Consider the following 16135-nt stretch of genomic DNA (forward strand, 5'->3'; position numbering starts at 1 on the left):
ACATATCACATCCTTTTCTTTCCTCTTTTAATCTTAGCCGTCTGATTTTGTTAAAATAAATTCAATGGCTGACAATATAATTTCTTTTTCATCATGTATGGGGTTAATGTTAATGCAAAGCCAAAGAAAATGAGTTTAAACTCACAAATAATAACACAAGTCCTCACAATTTGCCTTTGCCAGCAGCAGCAGCTCCACCTCCACGTCGTTCATAGAAGAACATTTAAAATTCACCAACTTTGGATCTCCTATTTTGCTATTCCCCCAAGTCGTTCATTGCCTTCAAATTCATTGCAGCAGAGTAAAATGTAAGGAATGAAGGAACAAGAAGAACCAACATGTTAAATTTTCATCTGGAAGGTATACGGAATCAGGGCACAATGCAGTCCTGATGGTAGTAATGGCAACAGGGTAAGCTCCTGATCTTATCCTCCGACGCAATGCTGTCTTTACAAACAGCACAGACCACTTCTTCATTCTTCAACTTCTCCTTTGTGAACTTAACAAAGGGAAGATCCTCGACAACACTTGAAGCCGCCGGAGGATACTACCTTTCATGGCATTACGCATCCTCCACGAATTGCCCGAAAATCATGTTGATGTACTCTGCAGTCTCTAAGTCAACATCTCCGGAAATTGTTGACTGTCAATAGAATTTCCCACTCCAGGCTTCTTGTTTAATTAATGCTTTAACAAGATTTGGCATCTCTGGTGCAATGCATGTATGCATTTACTTTATTCTGGGTGGTGCATTTTTTATTAGGACTCACTCACACACCTAATAAATTTTCATAATTACTGCCATTCTTAGTGATAACTATGAATTTCAATATATATATATATATATATATATATATATATATATAAATTCCCATTACTTTCTCATGTTTAAATTAAAGACTTGCATGTAAAAAATTTAGCATTCTGTCACTCCAAGTAATTTATTTGGATTCAATATTATTGGCTTCAAATACAAATACATGGGAACTTCAAAAATGTTGTCCATTATCTCCCATTTGGATCATTAATCTCAGAAAAGATCGTCTCAGATATACATTGGATGGATTCATCTGTAGCGCAACCTGGCTCAGCACTTCTAATTTCCGCGGCGGAACTGTCATTGACGAAGGCACCCTCATTGTTCCTTTCAATGCAGTTGCGGTGGAGCTGCAATGCAAGCTCAAGCGCCCTCACAACATCATTCATTGACGGCCGTTCGATCCCACTATCATTCATGCAACTCATTGCAATCTCAACGAACTGATTCAGACATTGAATTTCAATCTTACCTGATCGGTTCATAATTGTATATCATTTTGTACCCTTCTATCTTATGATTTGGTTATGATATTGAGTTAAACTTGTGCTTTTAATTCATTTTCTGTTTTGATAAAGTCCATAATTTCATACACTTGCATGCCTTCTTTACTTAGTGATTTTGCTTAGTTTCTCTTTATTTTGAGTCACTTACATTTGTTTGTGTGTTTTGTAGGTTAAGATAGCAGGAGATAACATTTGATGCAATCCATGCATGTTAAGGGCTGATTGGCATATGAGGAATATGAGCTTAAAGACAAACACATTTTGGCTACAACCCCTTTCCAGCCCAATTTCGTAGGTCAACTTCTTGGCCTTGGATCAGCATGTTATGGGGCTCGAATGAGGTGAAGATCTTCATGAAACTTGTTCCAATGGGTGTCTACTACAACATATCCAAATTTCAGCCCAATTGGACATTTGTGGAGTGCTCAGCCCGTCCAACACCCAACCTTGCTCAGCAAGATTTCCAGCTGCCAGCTTTTGCCATGTGCCTCTTTTTAGCCATATGCCTCACCCCAGCTGCAACTGATTTTGTACCCAACATAATGAGTGAAGTTGGGAGGCTTTCCAGCTATGATTTCTGAAGGAGCAAGTTGGCACATGATGGAGTTATTAAAGAGAAAGCATGTGCATGCATGCAAAGAAGAGAAAGGAGAGAGATGAAGAATAAGGAATGATGAGAGGCATTTTTGCTCAGCCTTTGAACATGGGAATTGAATTGGCAGATCACTTTGGAGCTGGAGATCAGCTTTTGAGCTACTAAAGAGAAGCATGTGCATGCATGTGAAGCAAAAGAAAGAAATGAAATGAAATGAAGTCAATTCCAGTCCCTGTTTCGGCAGCCAACTTGCAGAGGCCAAAACGCATACGTCTACTGCTCCGATGGGAATACTCTCTTCATAGAAGTTGTTCCAATGGGTGTCTAGTATAACATATCCAAATGTCAGCCACATTGGATAAATGTGGAAACCTCTGGCCTTCCTACACCAAGACTGGTTCAGAAAACTCGTTTTTTCAGCAACCAAAAGGCAACCACATGGGTTGGCAGCAAAAGGCACCACATGGGTTGGCAGCAAATCTGATCACCTTTGAACCCATGTGAAGAAAGCTTGTGCAGCAGCAAATGATGAAGGATGGTGTGGGAATCCATCATGATGTTCCTCCCTCTTAGCCCTATAAATAGAGAAGCCTTCAAGCTTCAAAACACACCCCAAGGGGGGGAGCTCTCAAACACTTCTCTAGAGCTCCCTTCCCTTCTCTCCCTCAAAATTCTCTTAGTTTCCTTTCTAGTTTTCAATTGTTGTAATGAAGTTCTGAAATTCTGATTTAGTTTTTCTTAATTTCATTTTACTTTTCATTGTAATGTACATTCTTTCTTAAGTATTCAAGTTTAATTAGTTTCCAAGTTTCAATTATGGTTTTTGTTCTTATTCATTATGCTTATAAGTTAATAGGCTAGTTTGGATGATTGATCACCATTTAGGCTTGCATGTTAGCTATCTTGGTTTGAATTAAGAGTAGACACCATGCTTTAATTCGAATTGAACTATGAATAGGAAGAGTATGTATGGACATTCGACAACAGGGATTAGATACATACTTGGTTGTTTAAATTGTTCTTCTATGCTTAATGGGTTCCTAATGCTTAGTTTTAGGTTAGACAACAAATGATCAAATTAGGGAATTAGGAACACAAGGTTAGAACCAGACACCATGGCCTAATCATACTTTAGCTAGAATCAATCCGTTAATCTAATTGAACTTGGGAACTTATTTGCTTGAGTTATTTCCTTTTTTCTTGTTTTATTTATTTTCTTTTTTCATTTCTATTTTGTGTAGGGGAAACAAATTGGATCATTCAATCACCAATCCTCGTGGGATCGACCTCGCACTTACATATGCTATACTACCAAACGGCTCGTGCACTTGCGAGTATCACAAGTTGAGGATGCAGCTGAATCCATTTTGGTGCAGCTGAATCGAAGCAACATTACCCCGTATGCTTGGATCAATAATTTGATCAAGTTCCCCGTCGCGATGACAATTCCTGGCCCACTCAGCCAAGTTCATTTGCTTAAGCTCCACCGTATGCATCACAGCCGGCCTTGCACACAGTACCTCACACAATACTACACCAAACGAATACACGTCCGACTTCTCAGTTAGCCGTTGACGTCGGTAGTATTCCGGGTCCAAATATCCGAAACTACCTTTCACCATTGTACTGATGTGAGTCTTGGACGTGCTGGTAGTGCCCATTTTTGACAATCCAAAGTCCGATACTTTGGCCACCCATTTCTCATCCAATAAAATGTTTGTGCTCTTCACGTCACGGTGGATGATGGTGCCCTTGGCCCCGGTATGAAGGTAGCTTAACCCTCGTGCCGCGCCAATACAAATTTGAAGTCGTTGCTCCCAAGAAAGAGGAGGGTTATCATTGTGGTAGAGATGGTCGGCGAGGGTCCCACGTGCCATGTAATCGTACACCAAGATCATCTCATTGTCGTCTGTACAATATCCAATGAGAGACACTAAATGGCGGTGGCGTAGCTGGGAGAGCAGCTCGATTTCCGTCTTGAACTCATTGGCACCCTGTGATGACTCGGGTTTCAGCCGTTTGATAGCTACAAGGGTAGCCCCACCATCGTCGATATTGCCTTTGTACACGTTCCCAAACCCGCCAACTCCAATGATGAAACTATCATTAAAGTTTTGGGTGGCGGCTTTGATCTCAGCCAGTGGAAAGTAACGACATAAATAAGGGGGTAAAGATGACCCGCGACTCTCTGTTGACTTGGTCGGCCCGTGGATGGAGACGAAGGACTTGGCTTTCAGTCGTCGCCTGAAAATCAGGAATCCAAAAAGAACAGAGAGCACAAGTAGGCCGGAAGCTACACCGGCAGCAATGGCAAGTATACGATTGGACTTGGTGTTGTGTTTTACTGAACTTGAAGGAGTCAATTCGGCCGGAGTGTATGGAGGTGGGTCGGGGTTTGGTCCGGCGAGATATCCAGTTGTATCACTGAGCTTGAAGAGTTCAAGGCCGTTCAAGAGTACATCATTGTATTTAGTCATCCAATCACTTGGGTCTGGTTGCAGTGCAAGAAAGAGCTTAACTTTCTTCTGATCAGAGATTCGAGGCATGAACACGACGTAGTCCTTGTAGATTGGGCTCCCGTTTCCACCACTCCACACGATTATGTCGGCTTCTGGCTCAGCAAGTTGGTTGTCCACATGGATTAGAAACGATCGGTCCCCCTTTTTCATAATTTCAGGCTCAAACTCACAGAAATGTAGCCTTAGCAGGTAAAGAAACTCCGGATCTACGGGAAATTCCCAGGTCAGTTTGTAGCTCTTGTTTCTGGTGTGGTTGTTGCCCATGGAACGGCCCGTTTGGTAAACTAGTTGTGGAGCAGAGTACTCTGGTATTTTCGCAAAGTTGAGTTGAATGCTAACGTTTTGTGGAAGAACAGTCCACCTGGAACTCAAATCATCTAAGTACTTTTGCTCCTCTACAGAACTGTCCCAATTGCGGTACATCCCAGTGTCTTGACCGAAAGAGAGTGCACTTCCACCGATGTTTATTCGGTACATCATCTCCATCGCCGTGATGTTTTCGATGCGATAATTGACTTCGTTGCCTACATAATCAACTCCATGGCTTTCGGATGCAGTGTAGTAAAGATTGGTGGGCATGGACACAATCTCAATCCCATTGATAAAGGCATAAGCATCTGGGATTTCTCTGTTCGGAGTGAACGTGATGGTCAAGTTCTGTCCTTCATCAATGTTCAAACAGAACTCTCTTCTTAGCGTCTCGGCCGCAAAAGCATCAGCGGTGACTGAAGCATTGAAATCATGAAGAAGGGTAAAGAAATCCGCTTGGACAGAGAAGAGGGCTTTGGATCGGTCGAAGCCAGGACCATATGAAACTGGGTGGAAGTAGAAGCGAATAAACTTTTGCCCGGTGGAGAGGGAAACTTTGTAAGTAAATTGGGCAAGAGAAAGCCGAGCTGTGGTGTAAGGCACTTGGCTAACAGAGGAGGAGGGAGGTGCTTTTCTGACTTGGGATGAGAGGTCGGTGTTAGCTTGGTTTAATTCAGAGGGGGAGAATTTTGAGTTGATATCTCCAGTCCAATTCCGGTTGTCATCCATGTTCAATAAGGTTCCGGAATAGCCACAGTTGATAGTGATGTCTTCGACCGGAGTGTAGTAGATAGGTGCAGAGAGTAGGGTGGCGATTTGCAGAAAATGGGGAAGGAGGTAAAGAGGCAGAGGAGGGAGAAGGAGTTTCTTCATGGTTATTGTTTTTGGAAAGGTGTTTGCTGCTAATTGGGTTCTTGATAATAGCAAGAGCAGTAAAAGATCAAAGGGTAATTAAGATGATGATTGAGAGGATGGTTATTGGTTTGTAAAGGTGTTTACTACTTTCTTCTTTTGAAAAGTTCTTTTACCTTTTTTTTTATAAAAAAAATATTTAAATTATGTCGTCAACAACATAGAATAATTCAGGCATAAGCTTTCTATTGTTTTTTGTCCAAAAAAAAAAAGCTTTCTATTGTTTCAGTGCTACCATATCTTCGTCATGTGTTGATGCGTCTGGTAAAACGACAGAGCAAGTCTTCTAGTTGTCGTTACATTATTATTTGCATGCACAAATTGAGCACAAATGCTTTCAAAGACTTGCTTTTGGGTATACTGATTATCTGTCTTGTTAAAGTAAATTCAATGGCTGACAACAACAAAAATATAGAAAATGACACCCATTGAAAGGAAGAGGTTAGGAGTTCGATCCTTGCTCTCGTACGGAGTCACCACTTTGGCCAACACTTTATCCCTTACGGGCCGACCCGGTGTGAGTGAGAATTAGTCTGGGCTGTGGTTAAGGCTTAAAGGTGCCACCCATAGTTGGGACCTATCCAGAACCACCTCATGATTCAGACAAAAAAAGAAAGAAAGGAATCTCCTGTCTAAAATATTGGGCTCCCTTTCGTTATGCATGGGGTTAAATGTTAATGCAAAGCCCAAGAGATGAAACTCGCAAATAATAACACAATTGCCAACGGCAGCAGCTCCACCCCTACGTCCACCGACAACAACGCAGGGAATTACACTTTGATTTGTTTTATCAATTCTTTCGTAATTTGCTTCATTATCGTTAATTTATTTATTAATAATTTTTTTTTTTTATAAGTATTTTGATGTAGAGTAATGATGAGTCTAAGAACACCATGCATTGATGGGTGGTGGGGGCCATATTGACTATCATGAGGTCTTTTCTTGTAGCTGGCATATTCTCAATTCATTCTTTCATGAATTGCTGAAAACGAAAAAATGTTTATTAAAATTCAAGATCTAATAAATCAAATAATTCAAATAACGGGTTTTTGACTCCCGAACTCCCGAATATCCAACCCATCACATCTTCTTCTTCTTTAAGATCCCAAAAATATATATCGTAGTTGAACATCAGTAGACACCCTCGGTGCACACCAAGGAGTACAAGTCCGATCTTCCCAAAGACTCTGGATCCAATTCAATGCAACGACATTCATAATGTTGTTCAATCTTCTTGTTGCTGTTGATCATCATGAATGGATCTAACCCAATAAGAAAGTTGCGTGCTAAAATGTTAGCACCAACCCAGAACCATCACTGGAAGCAATTGGAAAAAACCAAAACTCTTCTGGAGATGATACAATTACCTCCATTCACCAGTATCCGAAGCTCTGCAATGTCGTACCACGATTTGTAATGAGGAAAAACTAATCTCACAACCTACTCACCATTAACATGAATATTCCGCTGCTTGCTGCTGGGATTGGGGAGATTCCTACTATTACTACTACTAACACTCCATTAAAATCCAGGTGGGGGAGGAAGAGCAATCCATTGCCTGGTGTATTTATTGCAGATGTAGTAATCACGTTGATGAAAACTCACATACACAAACTCTAACATCGAAAAAGTAAAGTTTAAGGAATGACGGAACAGGACGAACCAACACATTTTATTTTCATCTGGAAGGTGTACGGAATCAGGAAGGCATCAGTTCTTACCAAAAGACAAGTTAAACTTAAAAGAAGACCAAACTATTCGGGCAATCCTAAATCCAAGAAACAAAAAAAAACCCAATATTTACAAGTTTATATCTCTTTTTATTAAATATTTTGGTGCAAAGTTCTAGACTCTAAACATACTTCTTCAAACTTCTAAGACCTCAAGTCTCAATCTCTCGAGTAAACATTTTGCTGCATAAACACTACTAAGACCTCAAGTAACACCAACAACAAGCAATTTATTACACTTAGAAACTCCACCAAATTAACCAAAGCTATAAAATGTTCAAAACCAATACAAGCTTCATTTCATCATTGGATATGAGACTGCACGAAAAACACCTATTTACAATTTTTACACTTAGCAAACCAAGAGTATATATAGCTATATAAACATCTCACACAAATTGCTCAAACCTGACCTCTGAATCCCCTGGCTCGCCACGGGTAGCCCTTTCACACTTGCTCCTTTCATAATCAGGATCATCCGTCGGCAGCTCATACCGGCAAACCGGGCATGTATTTCGAATGCCCAACCAGGGCACAATGCAGTCCTGATGGTAGTAATGGCAACAGGGTAAGCTCCTGACCTTATCCTCCGACGCAATGCTGTCTTTACAAACAGCACAGACCACTTCTTCATTCTTCAACTTCTCCTTTGTGAACTTAACAAAGGGAAGATCCTCGACAACACTTGAAGCCGCCGGAGGGCTACCTTTCATGGCATTCGCATTCTCCACGAATTGCCCAAAAATCGTGTTGATGTACTCTGCAGTCTCTAAGTCAACATCATCATCATCGGCATACCTCCGGAAATTGTTGACTGTCAATAGAATTTCCCACTCCAGGCTTCGTGTGGCTCCTTCCGGAACCTCTTCTTCTTCAGTCGAAAACCCAGAGGCCACTGAGAGCTCTTCAACTCCGCCATCGATCCGATTAGACTCAGAATTTTCAAACATGTTCCTCTGCTCCACCAAGAAAAGGTTGTCCCAGATTGATTGGATACCCGAATCGGTGATCCTATTACTTTCGATATCATCGATGGTACCGGAATCCGAATCAGATTCCGATTCCAACCCAACAATCCGAAGGCCACTAACGCGCGAATCATCCCCTGGTGGAATATTAAACTCGCCCAATTCAGAGACAGAGCCCTGAGAATTTGACTCTAGACCAAACCCTAACCCCAAATTTGACGATATTTCATCTCCACCATCAACACCCCCAATTTCCGATTCAAGCGAAAGCGGGTCCGAACCAGGAACGGTAACGCAGTCGGTATTGGGCCGCTCCGAGGTGCGACGGTCGAAGAGATCGGTGACGAAGCAGCTGACGTCATGGTCCGAATCGGAGGCGGCGTCGGAGAAACAGTCGCAATCGGAGCTTCGGGAATCGGGAGGATCGGCGAAGGGGTTGCAATTGTGGTTGGTGCACCAGTGGGCGAGGGGATCAAGAGTTAGGGTTTGTGGGTCTGGTTCGTTTGGTTGTGGTTCGCGGGGTAGGTGAGTGGTGGCGGAAAGCTCAGACATAGTCTTCAAAATTAATAATGGAAGAAATTGGAGAAATTTTTGTTTGTTGGTGGTGCTTCGGTTTATATAGTGTGGGTTTTCTTCCCTCGTTTTTTATTTTATTTTATTTCACTTTGTCTTGGCCTGCTCTGTGAAGGAATAAAAGTTTAATCAGGAAAAATGAAGGTTACCAAATTTTGCATTCCTCTCATGATAACATGCTATTATTAATGCGTGCATTATTGGAAAAATATACGAAAAACATGTTGCAGGTGTCTTCTTCGAATTATTACACATAATCTGCACCCTCCTTGGTGGTTACATTCTGTACACCCTCCTTGGTGGTTACATTCTGTACTGGATATCACAAGTTTATTGCAAAATTTTAATGTTAATTTCATTCGACATATCTTCCATGAAAGTAATATGACGGTTTCCTCATCTTTATGTTTGGTTTAATCATGTTCCTCATTTTGTAGCTCTTCGGATATTGTATGATAATCGATCTCTTTGAATTCCTAGAGGATCCCTCTTTGAAATTCATTTTGTGTTCCAAAAATAAAGAGGTTATCGTGATAGATTATCTCAAGGAAACTTCAAACTAGTACAATATTATCTTGATAAACTACGGGCGTCCGCGGTCTCCCCATGCTTCTCTTTCAGCTCAAAGAATACGTCCTTGATTGCCTCAAATACCTCTTCAGGAGACCTTTCAGCATCAATCTAGGCCAAAATCAGAGAAGAAGAAGAAAATAAGCTACTTATGGGAAAATCCAATTTTTAGGTCAAATTAGCCAAGCTAAACAACATTTAGTCATCTAATTGTGAAACACTCTTCATGTATATATTTGTCGGTTTTAATAAACTATAGCGTAAAAGGCATGAACAAAGACTAATATTATTTACTGGAAAAAGGGAAAGTAACCATTTCCCATGAAATGTTACAATCAGAAGCTTTGTGGAGAAGATCGTTACCTTTCGAACCTTGCCCTTGGCGCTGTAATAATTGATTACAGGAAGAGTGCATTCAAAGTAGACTTTAAGACGCTTCTGTTCTGTATTGTGTTAATATTATCATCAACTCTTCCCTTTGAATCCACAGACAATATGCATGAAAAAGAGTTACAGAAGTTAGACACATTGAAAAATTTGTAAGTTAAAGAAGAAGAAAAAGGGCAATTTGCTCACCTGGTTTCTATTTAAAAGACGTCTTTTCATCTCCTCTTCTGAGCAGTCAAGAAACAATACAAAATATGGCTCAATTTTCATCTGTAGCACAAGTTTTGATTGTGCACATGGAACAGATAGAACAATGAGATATGAATATGTTAAAATCAGTGAAAGAAAAACTTATGCTATTCGCAAATAGTTTTTACATTAAGCAATGTAATCAAACTATCAAAGAATTTGATAGCTTAAACAAACAAAACAGAAAACTGCAAACCTACAATGCTTTCAGCGGCAGCACGATTTTCTTCATTCCGTGGGAAGCCATCGATGACAAATTTCTTGTTTTGGCTCCTCTGCATTGCCTGTTGCAGAAGCTTGACAACCAGATCGGAAGGAACAAGCCTTCCTTCTTTCTTACAGTCCTCAATCATTTTACTATAAAGAAATTTGTAACAATAAAAGATGTGTACAACAAGATGCATAATAGAAGTTTCATCCAAAACATATGTTTCCTAGATTTCCATCATATGCCAAAATTATAATATTTACGTCTGAGTATTAGGAAGCTGAAAGCAAAATTATTGGTTTAGTATTGCACAAACGAAAGAAAGAAACTTTTGAATTGAATACCCGTATTCAGATCCAGTCTCAACTTCTGCTTCAAGAAGATCACCAACACTCAGATGACAAAACCCAAAGTATGGAGCAATTTTGGCGCATTGTGTACTCTTTCCGCTACCTGGACCACCTGCAAAGCATAGTTTAGGAGTAACTACATCAGCAGGCACAACAATTAGAAGGTTAGCAAGTCATCTTAGATTACATGGGCAGGATTCTTTGTAAACATTCTAACACATCTAACGTCATCATTTCGTTTTGGATACAAAAATGAGGTGAAGGTGCTCAAGCTCAAGAGAAGACTTCCAATCCATAAACTTGTATAAATTTGAGTGCAGAACTTGGACACTGCCACAGCAGCTGAGCACCTCCCACTGTTATTATAAGAATTTCTTAGTTCCTTTGGTCCAAAAACTTCTTACACACCCACTCTGATCACCTAAGCTAATTGTTTAACAGGGAGACAAATTACCATGAATGTTGGTACAATTTCATGGAGAGCCACAAACCAAAGTTCAAATGAAATTTGTTACATGTCACTTGGATATTTTACTGTCAAGACTCGAGATCAGTCCTCGATCCCTCCACGACAAATACAAAGGTGCTAAAACATAGAGAATATTGAGAGTAGAGAGTGGAAAGTGTAGAGAGAATGAGAGTTGTAGAATATTTTCTGATTTTTCACTTATGTTTCATTCCTTACAATCAACACATATATATACAAGTTCCTAAGACATTAGTCAAGCCCCCCAAGTTAGGCAACCAAACTAATTAGGCAACCAAACTAGTTAGGCAACCAACCTAGTCAAGCCCCCCAAATATTGTAGGTGCCAAACATAGTAGGTGCCAAACATTAATTGACTACATAATTAACACATTAATTGACTACATAATTAATACATTAATTGACTAAACATTGTAGGCTACCAACCATTGTAGGTGCCAAACTAATCCTCATTAATTGACTATTGCTAACACTCCCCCTCAAGTTGGTGCATAGATATCATCAATGACCAACTTGCCAAAAGAGAGACTGTCGTTATTAATATTTCCGCATCAAGCTTCTTCTTAATAGAATGTCGATCCACTTCAACATGCCCCCTCACGTGGGACCACTACATGGTGGGCCACACGTGGAGCAAAGGCCACATCGAAGTTAATCATTTCGGTCTGTCGGTGGCAACACCAAATCCAAGTGCAGCCGGTTGGTCGGTAGATCACATAAACCATGCGAACAAGGCAAAGGCAAAGCAAAGAACATAGAAACCCTGTGAACACGGTAAGAACACAGAAACCCTGTGAACACGGCAAAGGTAAGGTAAAGGACACAGAAACCCTGTGAACACGGCAATGATAAGGTAAAGGACACAGAAACCCTGTGAACACGGCAAAGGTAAGGTAAAGGACACAGAAACCCTGTGAACACGGCAAGGACACAGAAACCCTGTGAACACGGCAAAGGTAAGGTAAAGAACACAGAAACCCTGTGAACACGGTAAGGACACAACCAAACCCTAAAATAGGGAAAGGCACGTCAAGGTAAAACCAAACCCTAAAAAGAAAGGGCAAGGCAAGGTAAGACAAATAAAGGCCAAGCAAAGGCAAAGGCAACCAAACCCTAAAAAATAGGATAAGGCAAGGTAAGGCAAAGCATGGTAAAGTGTGGCAAGGTAAAGCCAAACCCTAAAAAATAGGATAAGGCAAGGGTACGGAAAGTCAAGAGCAAAGGCAGGGTCAACGAGCATGACCACATCGGAAACACACCGGTAAAGGCAAGAACACGGTAGAAGCAACAACAACACTGTCCTCAACAAGAGACAACAACACTGGTACCAGCAAGAGCAATATAAGGCACTGGCACCAGCAAGACAAGGCAGGGCAGACAACTGTGGCAGTAGCAACAGCAGAGGCAACTTCTCTTCACTCCCCCTCTCCCCCTGAAGAGAAGGGGTCGATGGAGCCATATGATCAGTGGCACTGGCACAAGTGAGAGAAATCTAAGACACTGGCACCAGCAAGAGCAATATAACTATCCCCAGCAACATTGTCCCCAACAAGAGTCATAACAGGTAGGAGCAACAACACTGTTAACAACAAAGGGACACAAAAGGCAGGAGCTGGCACCAGCAAAGGATATAGTAAGCAGCAACAACAATACTAGCAGCGTCACAAATACTTCCATTATTGCAGACACAACTTCTCTTCACTCCTCCTCTCCCCCTGAAGAGAAGGGGTTGTCAGAACCATAAAAGCAGTGGCACTTGAGAAACAGAAGCTGACTGAAGCTCAGATGTAGAAGAATCAGTCATGGCAGATAGGTAACTGAATTGCAGGCAGCGGAATAGATGAGCAGCAGTGTCACTCCCCCTCAAATCCGACGACGTATGAGAGTCGAGATTTGGAGAAAGCAACACCGGTAATGACAATAAAGTTGCAGCACCCAAATAAAGTTGCATCTATCTCCCCCTCAAATCTGACACTGGTAGAGGGTCGAGATTTGGAAGAAGAGAAAATGAAATAATAGTAAAGAGACTCAAACATGCCAGTCTCGTGGTAGAAACAAATGCAAGGAAAGGTGGAATGGAGATGGGCATCCGACAACTGGAGAAAAGGAATAAAAGATGGAAAAGAGTCAAAACATTAGGCACAAATGTGGTGTGCATGAGAACGAAGAGATGAGGAGAAAACACCTTCACTTGGGTAACACAGAGAAAAGTGTAAGTCAACAAGGGAGAAGAAATATACCAGACAAAAATGGGATGGAAATAGAGTGGAAGAAATAATTTAAGGAAATAAAAGGGAATAAAGTAAGAAGTATGTGATAGGTGGTGAGAAAAGAAACCATAAATAAGAAAACACAAGATGTTGGCGTGAGAGAGAGAAATAGTCAAATTGGAAAGGAAAAAGAGGTAGACAAGGTAGAAATAAGACAAGAAAATAAAACACTCTTGGGCCAACAAGTTGGCAAAAGCAAATAAAATCAATAAAGAAAAGAAGAGCAAATTGGAAGAAGAAAGGATAAGAACGGGAGCTAAACAAAGAGAGGGGTTGGAAAGAGAGATAGTTGAAAGGAGAGCTCGTTAGAGAGCAAAGAGAGAAACAGATAGGTTGCTCAAAAAAGGAGAAGGAGAAAGGCAGCTCAAGAGAGCAGCAAAGAAGACAGAGACCAGCAGAAAAGTCAAAGAAAAACATAAGGGAGCTCGTTAGAGCTTGAGAGATGATGCAAACACTAGAGTGGCTGTGCAAAGGGAACATCGTCAGTAGTGTAGCTCGGTATGACAGAGACAAGGCCGAGTAGGAAAAGGCTCAGCGAGCGGTGACGAGGCTCGCGGAGGAAAGGAAATGGCTCGGTGAGCGATGACGAGGCTCACGGAGGAAAGAGATCATGGTGATCAAGGAACGTACTGCCCATAGGAAACAAATTAGGCCATCGTGGCCAAGGGACTTATTGCCCATACAGATAAAAGAGAGGAAATTTAATAGAAACAAGAGAATTTACAGCAACATGAAAAAATGCCAACGACTCTCAATTTGATAGAGGATCTTAAGGATTAGCCATTAGGCTCTGATACCATGCTAAAACATAGAGAATATTGAGAGTAGAGAGTGGAAAGTGTAGAGAGAATGAGAGTTGTAGAATATTTTCTGATTTTTCACTTATGTTTCATTCCTTACAATCAACACATATATATACAAGTTCCTAAGACATTAGTCAAGCCCCCCAAGTTAGGCAACCAAACTAATTAGGCAACCAAACTAGTTAGGCAACCAACCTAGTCAAGCCCCCCAAATATTGTAGGTGCCAAACATAGTAGGTGCCGAACATTAATTGACTACATAATTAACACATTAATTGACTACATAATTAACACATTAATTGACTAAACATTGTAGGCTACCAACCATTGTAGGTGCCAAACTAATCCTCATTAATTGACTATTGCTAACAAAAGGTGGACAGGAAGGAAAAAACAAAATTGAAAGAGTTCATGATCAAATTCAAATTGCACCAACAAAAGTTTCACACCAGCAAAATGTAGAAGTTGCAAAAATATTGTAAACTGCTTAATTACCTGAAACATAGATAACTGTGTACCCTTTAGGGTTATGTTCACTTACATCCTGCCAATCAAAGATAAATTTCATTCAGAAAACAGGATGAATACAAATTTTCCCAGAAAAGTATGAGTGAAAATTAATAATGCACTGAATAATAGATAATAATATCTAAGAATCAAACCAAGGAAAAAAACAAGAGTTGACAGTTTGACACCAACCTTGTTTGGAGTCACAGTTGCCTCTTGTGCTGCACCATCTTTTGCCATGGTCTCCATGAAATCCTATTCATCATGGGCTTCTTTAGATACAACAAGCCATAATTTTAAGACCCTTCACCAGGTAGGTAAAGGCTTCATCTTTACTTCCTCCACAAAATTATTTTCTTTTATATGAACAAGCAAACTTTTTAACCTTAACTTCAAGTTTTAAATAAATAAATAAATAATCCTAAAGAGAATAGCTTTATACGCAGATGAGATGAGAGAAGAGAAATAAAAAAATAAATGAAAAAGAAGTTTAAAAAAAAATAATAATCACCTGACAGGGATTATACTGGGGGGGAAGACAGAAGAGTGCAATGTTTGCTCACAGATTCATAGCTCCTTTCTGTGTGTAAACGGTGGCATGGGTCAGCTACACCGACTAGAGACTTCGAGACAGTTTGCAAACGCTGCGTTTTAAACAAGCAAATGAAAAAGAAGGTCGAAGTTTTAATTTTTGTGAATTAATATACAAATGTAAATAAAAAGAACAATTCAATAAATAAAGAAAAATGCTTTCATGTATATGAACTTTACCCGCCAAAATTTTGATACACATGAAGTTCTCTTTTATTTTAGGGGAAATATGGTTGGGGTTCTCCTTAAAGCATTTTTTTTATTAAGGTTAGGGGATTCTAAATGCATTACAAGAATTTGATCAGTATACATAAAGATGAGGGAAAAGTCACTTTTGATCCTTATAGGTTGTCCCTTTTTTTTTAATTTGATCCTTGTAATTTAAATTTTGTCAATTTAACCATGTACACATCCAAATTTCCATCCAATTTCATATAAAATTCTGTCCAAAATACCCCTCCACATGAGAGACGTGTTTATTATATCAAGAAATTGGACGGATATTTGGACATGTCTTTAAATTGTAATAAAATAAACTACGTGGGTTAAATTATCAGAATTTAAAGTACAGGGATGAAAGTCGAAATTTCGTCAAACTAGAACTAAAAAGTGACTTTTTGCCTAAAGATAAATGAGAAATTGGAAGTAGTTACTGAATTTGTGTGTGTATTATTAGCAAAGGTAGTTGTAAGAACCTAATTGTCTTTGGACACTTGACCCAAAAATTGTCTCTAACAAAGAGTCTGTAACTCAATTCATTAAGAGCAGTTATCTTCCCCAAAGG

At 40.1% G+C, this 16135-nt stretch overlaps 2 protein-coding genes and 1 pseudogene across 3 annotated transcripts; all 3 read right to left on the minus strand.

The window, feature by feature from the left end:
• Nucleotides 1-988: 988 nt before the first annotated feature.
• On the minus strand, nt 989-5826 carry LOC110759062 (receptor-like protein kinase FERONIA). The gene is made up of 2 exons (XM_088250873.1): nt 3315-5826; nt 989-1289 (listed from the first exon to the last, which is right to left on the minus strand). Exons 1-2 carry the CDS (start codon nt 5617-5619, stop codon nt 1006-1008), a joined length of 2589 nt encoding a protein of 862 aa, XP_088106999.1. The 5' UTR covers nt 5620-5826; the 3' UTR covers nt 989-1005.
• Nucleotides 5827-7598: 1772 nt separating this feature from the next.
• Nucleotides 7599-9021, minus strand: LOC110759072 (RING/U-box superfamily protein). The gene has a single exon (XM_021961098.2). It carries the CDS (start codon nt 8906-8908, stop codon nt 7778-7780), a length of 1131 nt encoding a protein of 376 aa, XP_021816790.1. The 5' UTR covers nt 8909-9021; the 3' UTR covers nt 7599-7777.
• A 74-nt stretch (nt 9022-9095) lies between these two features.
• LOC110759052 (UMP-CMP kinase 3-like) lies at nt 9096-15381 on the minus strand (annotated as a pseudogene). The gene is made up of 8 exons (XR_015834509.1): nt 15272-15381; nt 14953-15015; nt 14749-14797; nt 10688-10805; nt 10336-10492; nt 10076-10156; nt 9863-9975; nt 9096-9610 (listed from the first exon to the last, which is right to left on the minus strand). The product of XR_015834509.1 is annotated as a UMP-CMP kinase 3-like (transcript).
• Nucleotides 15382-16135: the final 754 nt, after the last annotated feature.

The sequence above is a fragment of the Prunus avium genome, chromosome 3, assembly GCF_965620075.1.
Source record: "Prunus avium chromosome 3, drPruAviu1.hap1.1, whole genome shotgun sequence".
NCBI lineage: Eukaryota > Viridiplantae > Streptophyta > Magnoliopsida > Rosales > Rosaceae > Prunus > Prunus avium.

Excerpts from the sequence above, each read along its gene's own strand:
- LOC110759062 (XM_088250873.1), bottom strand. The coding sequence starts at position 5,619 with ATGAAGAAACTCCTTCTCCCTCCTCTGCCTCTTTACCTCCTTCCCCAT. Across the intron at positions 1,290-3,314 it reads TATTGATCCAAGCATACGGG|GTAAGATTGAAATTCAATGT; the intron begins GTAATGTTGCTT and ends TGAACCGATCAG.
- LOC110759072 (XM_021961098.2), bottom strand. The coding sequence starts at position 8,908 with ATGTCTGAGCTTTCCGCCACCACTCACCTACCCCGCGAACCACAACCA.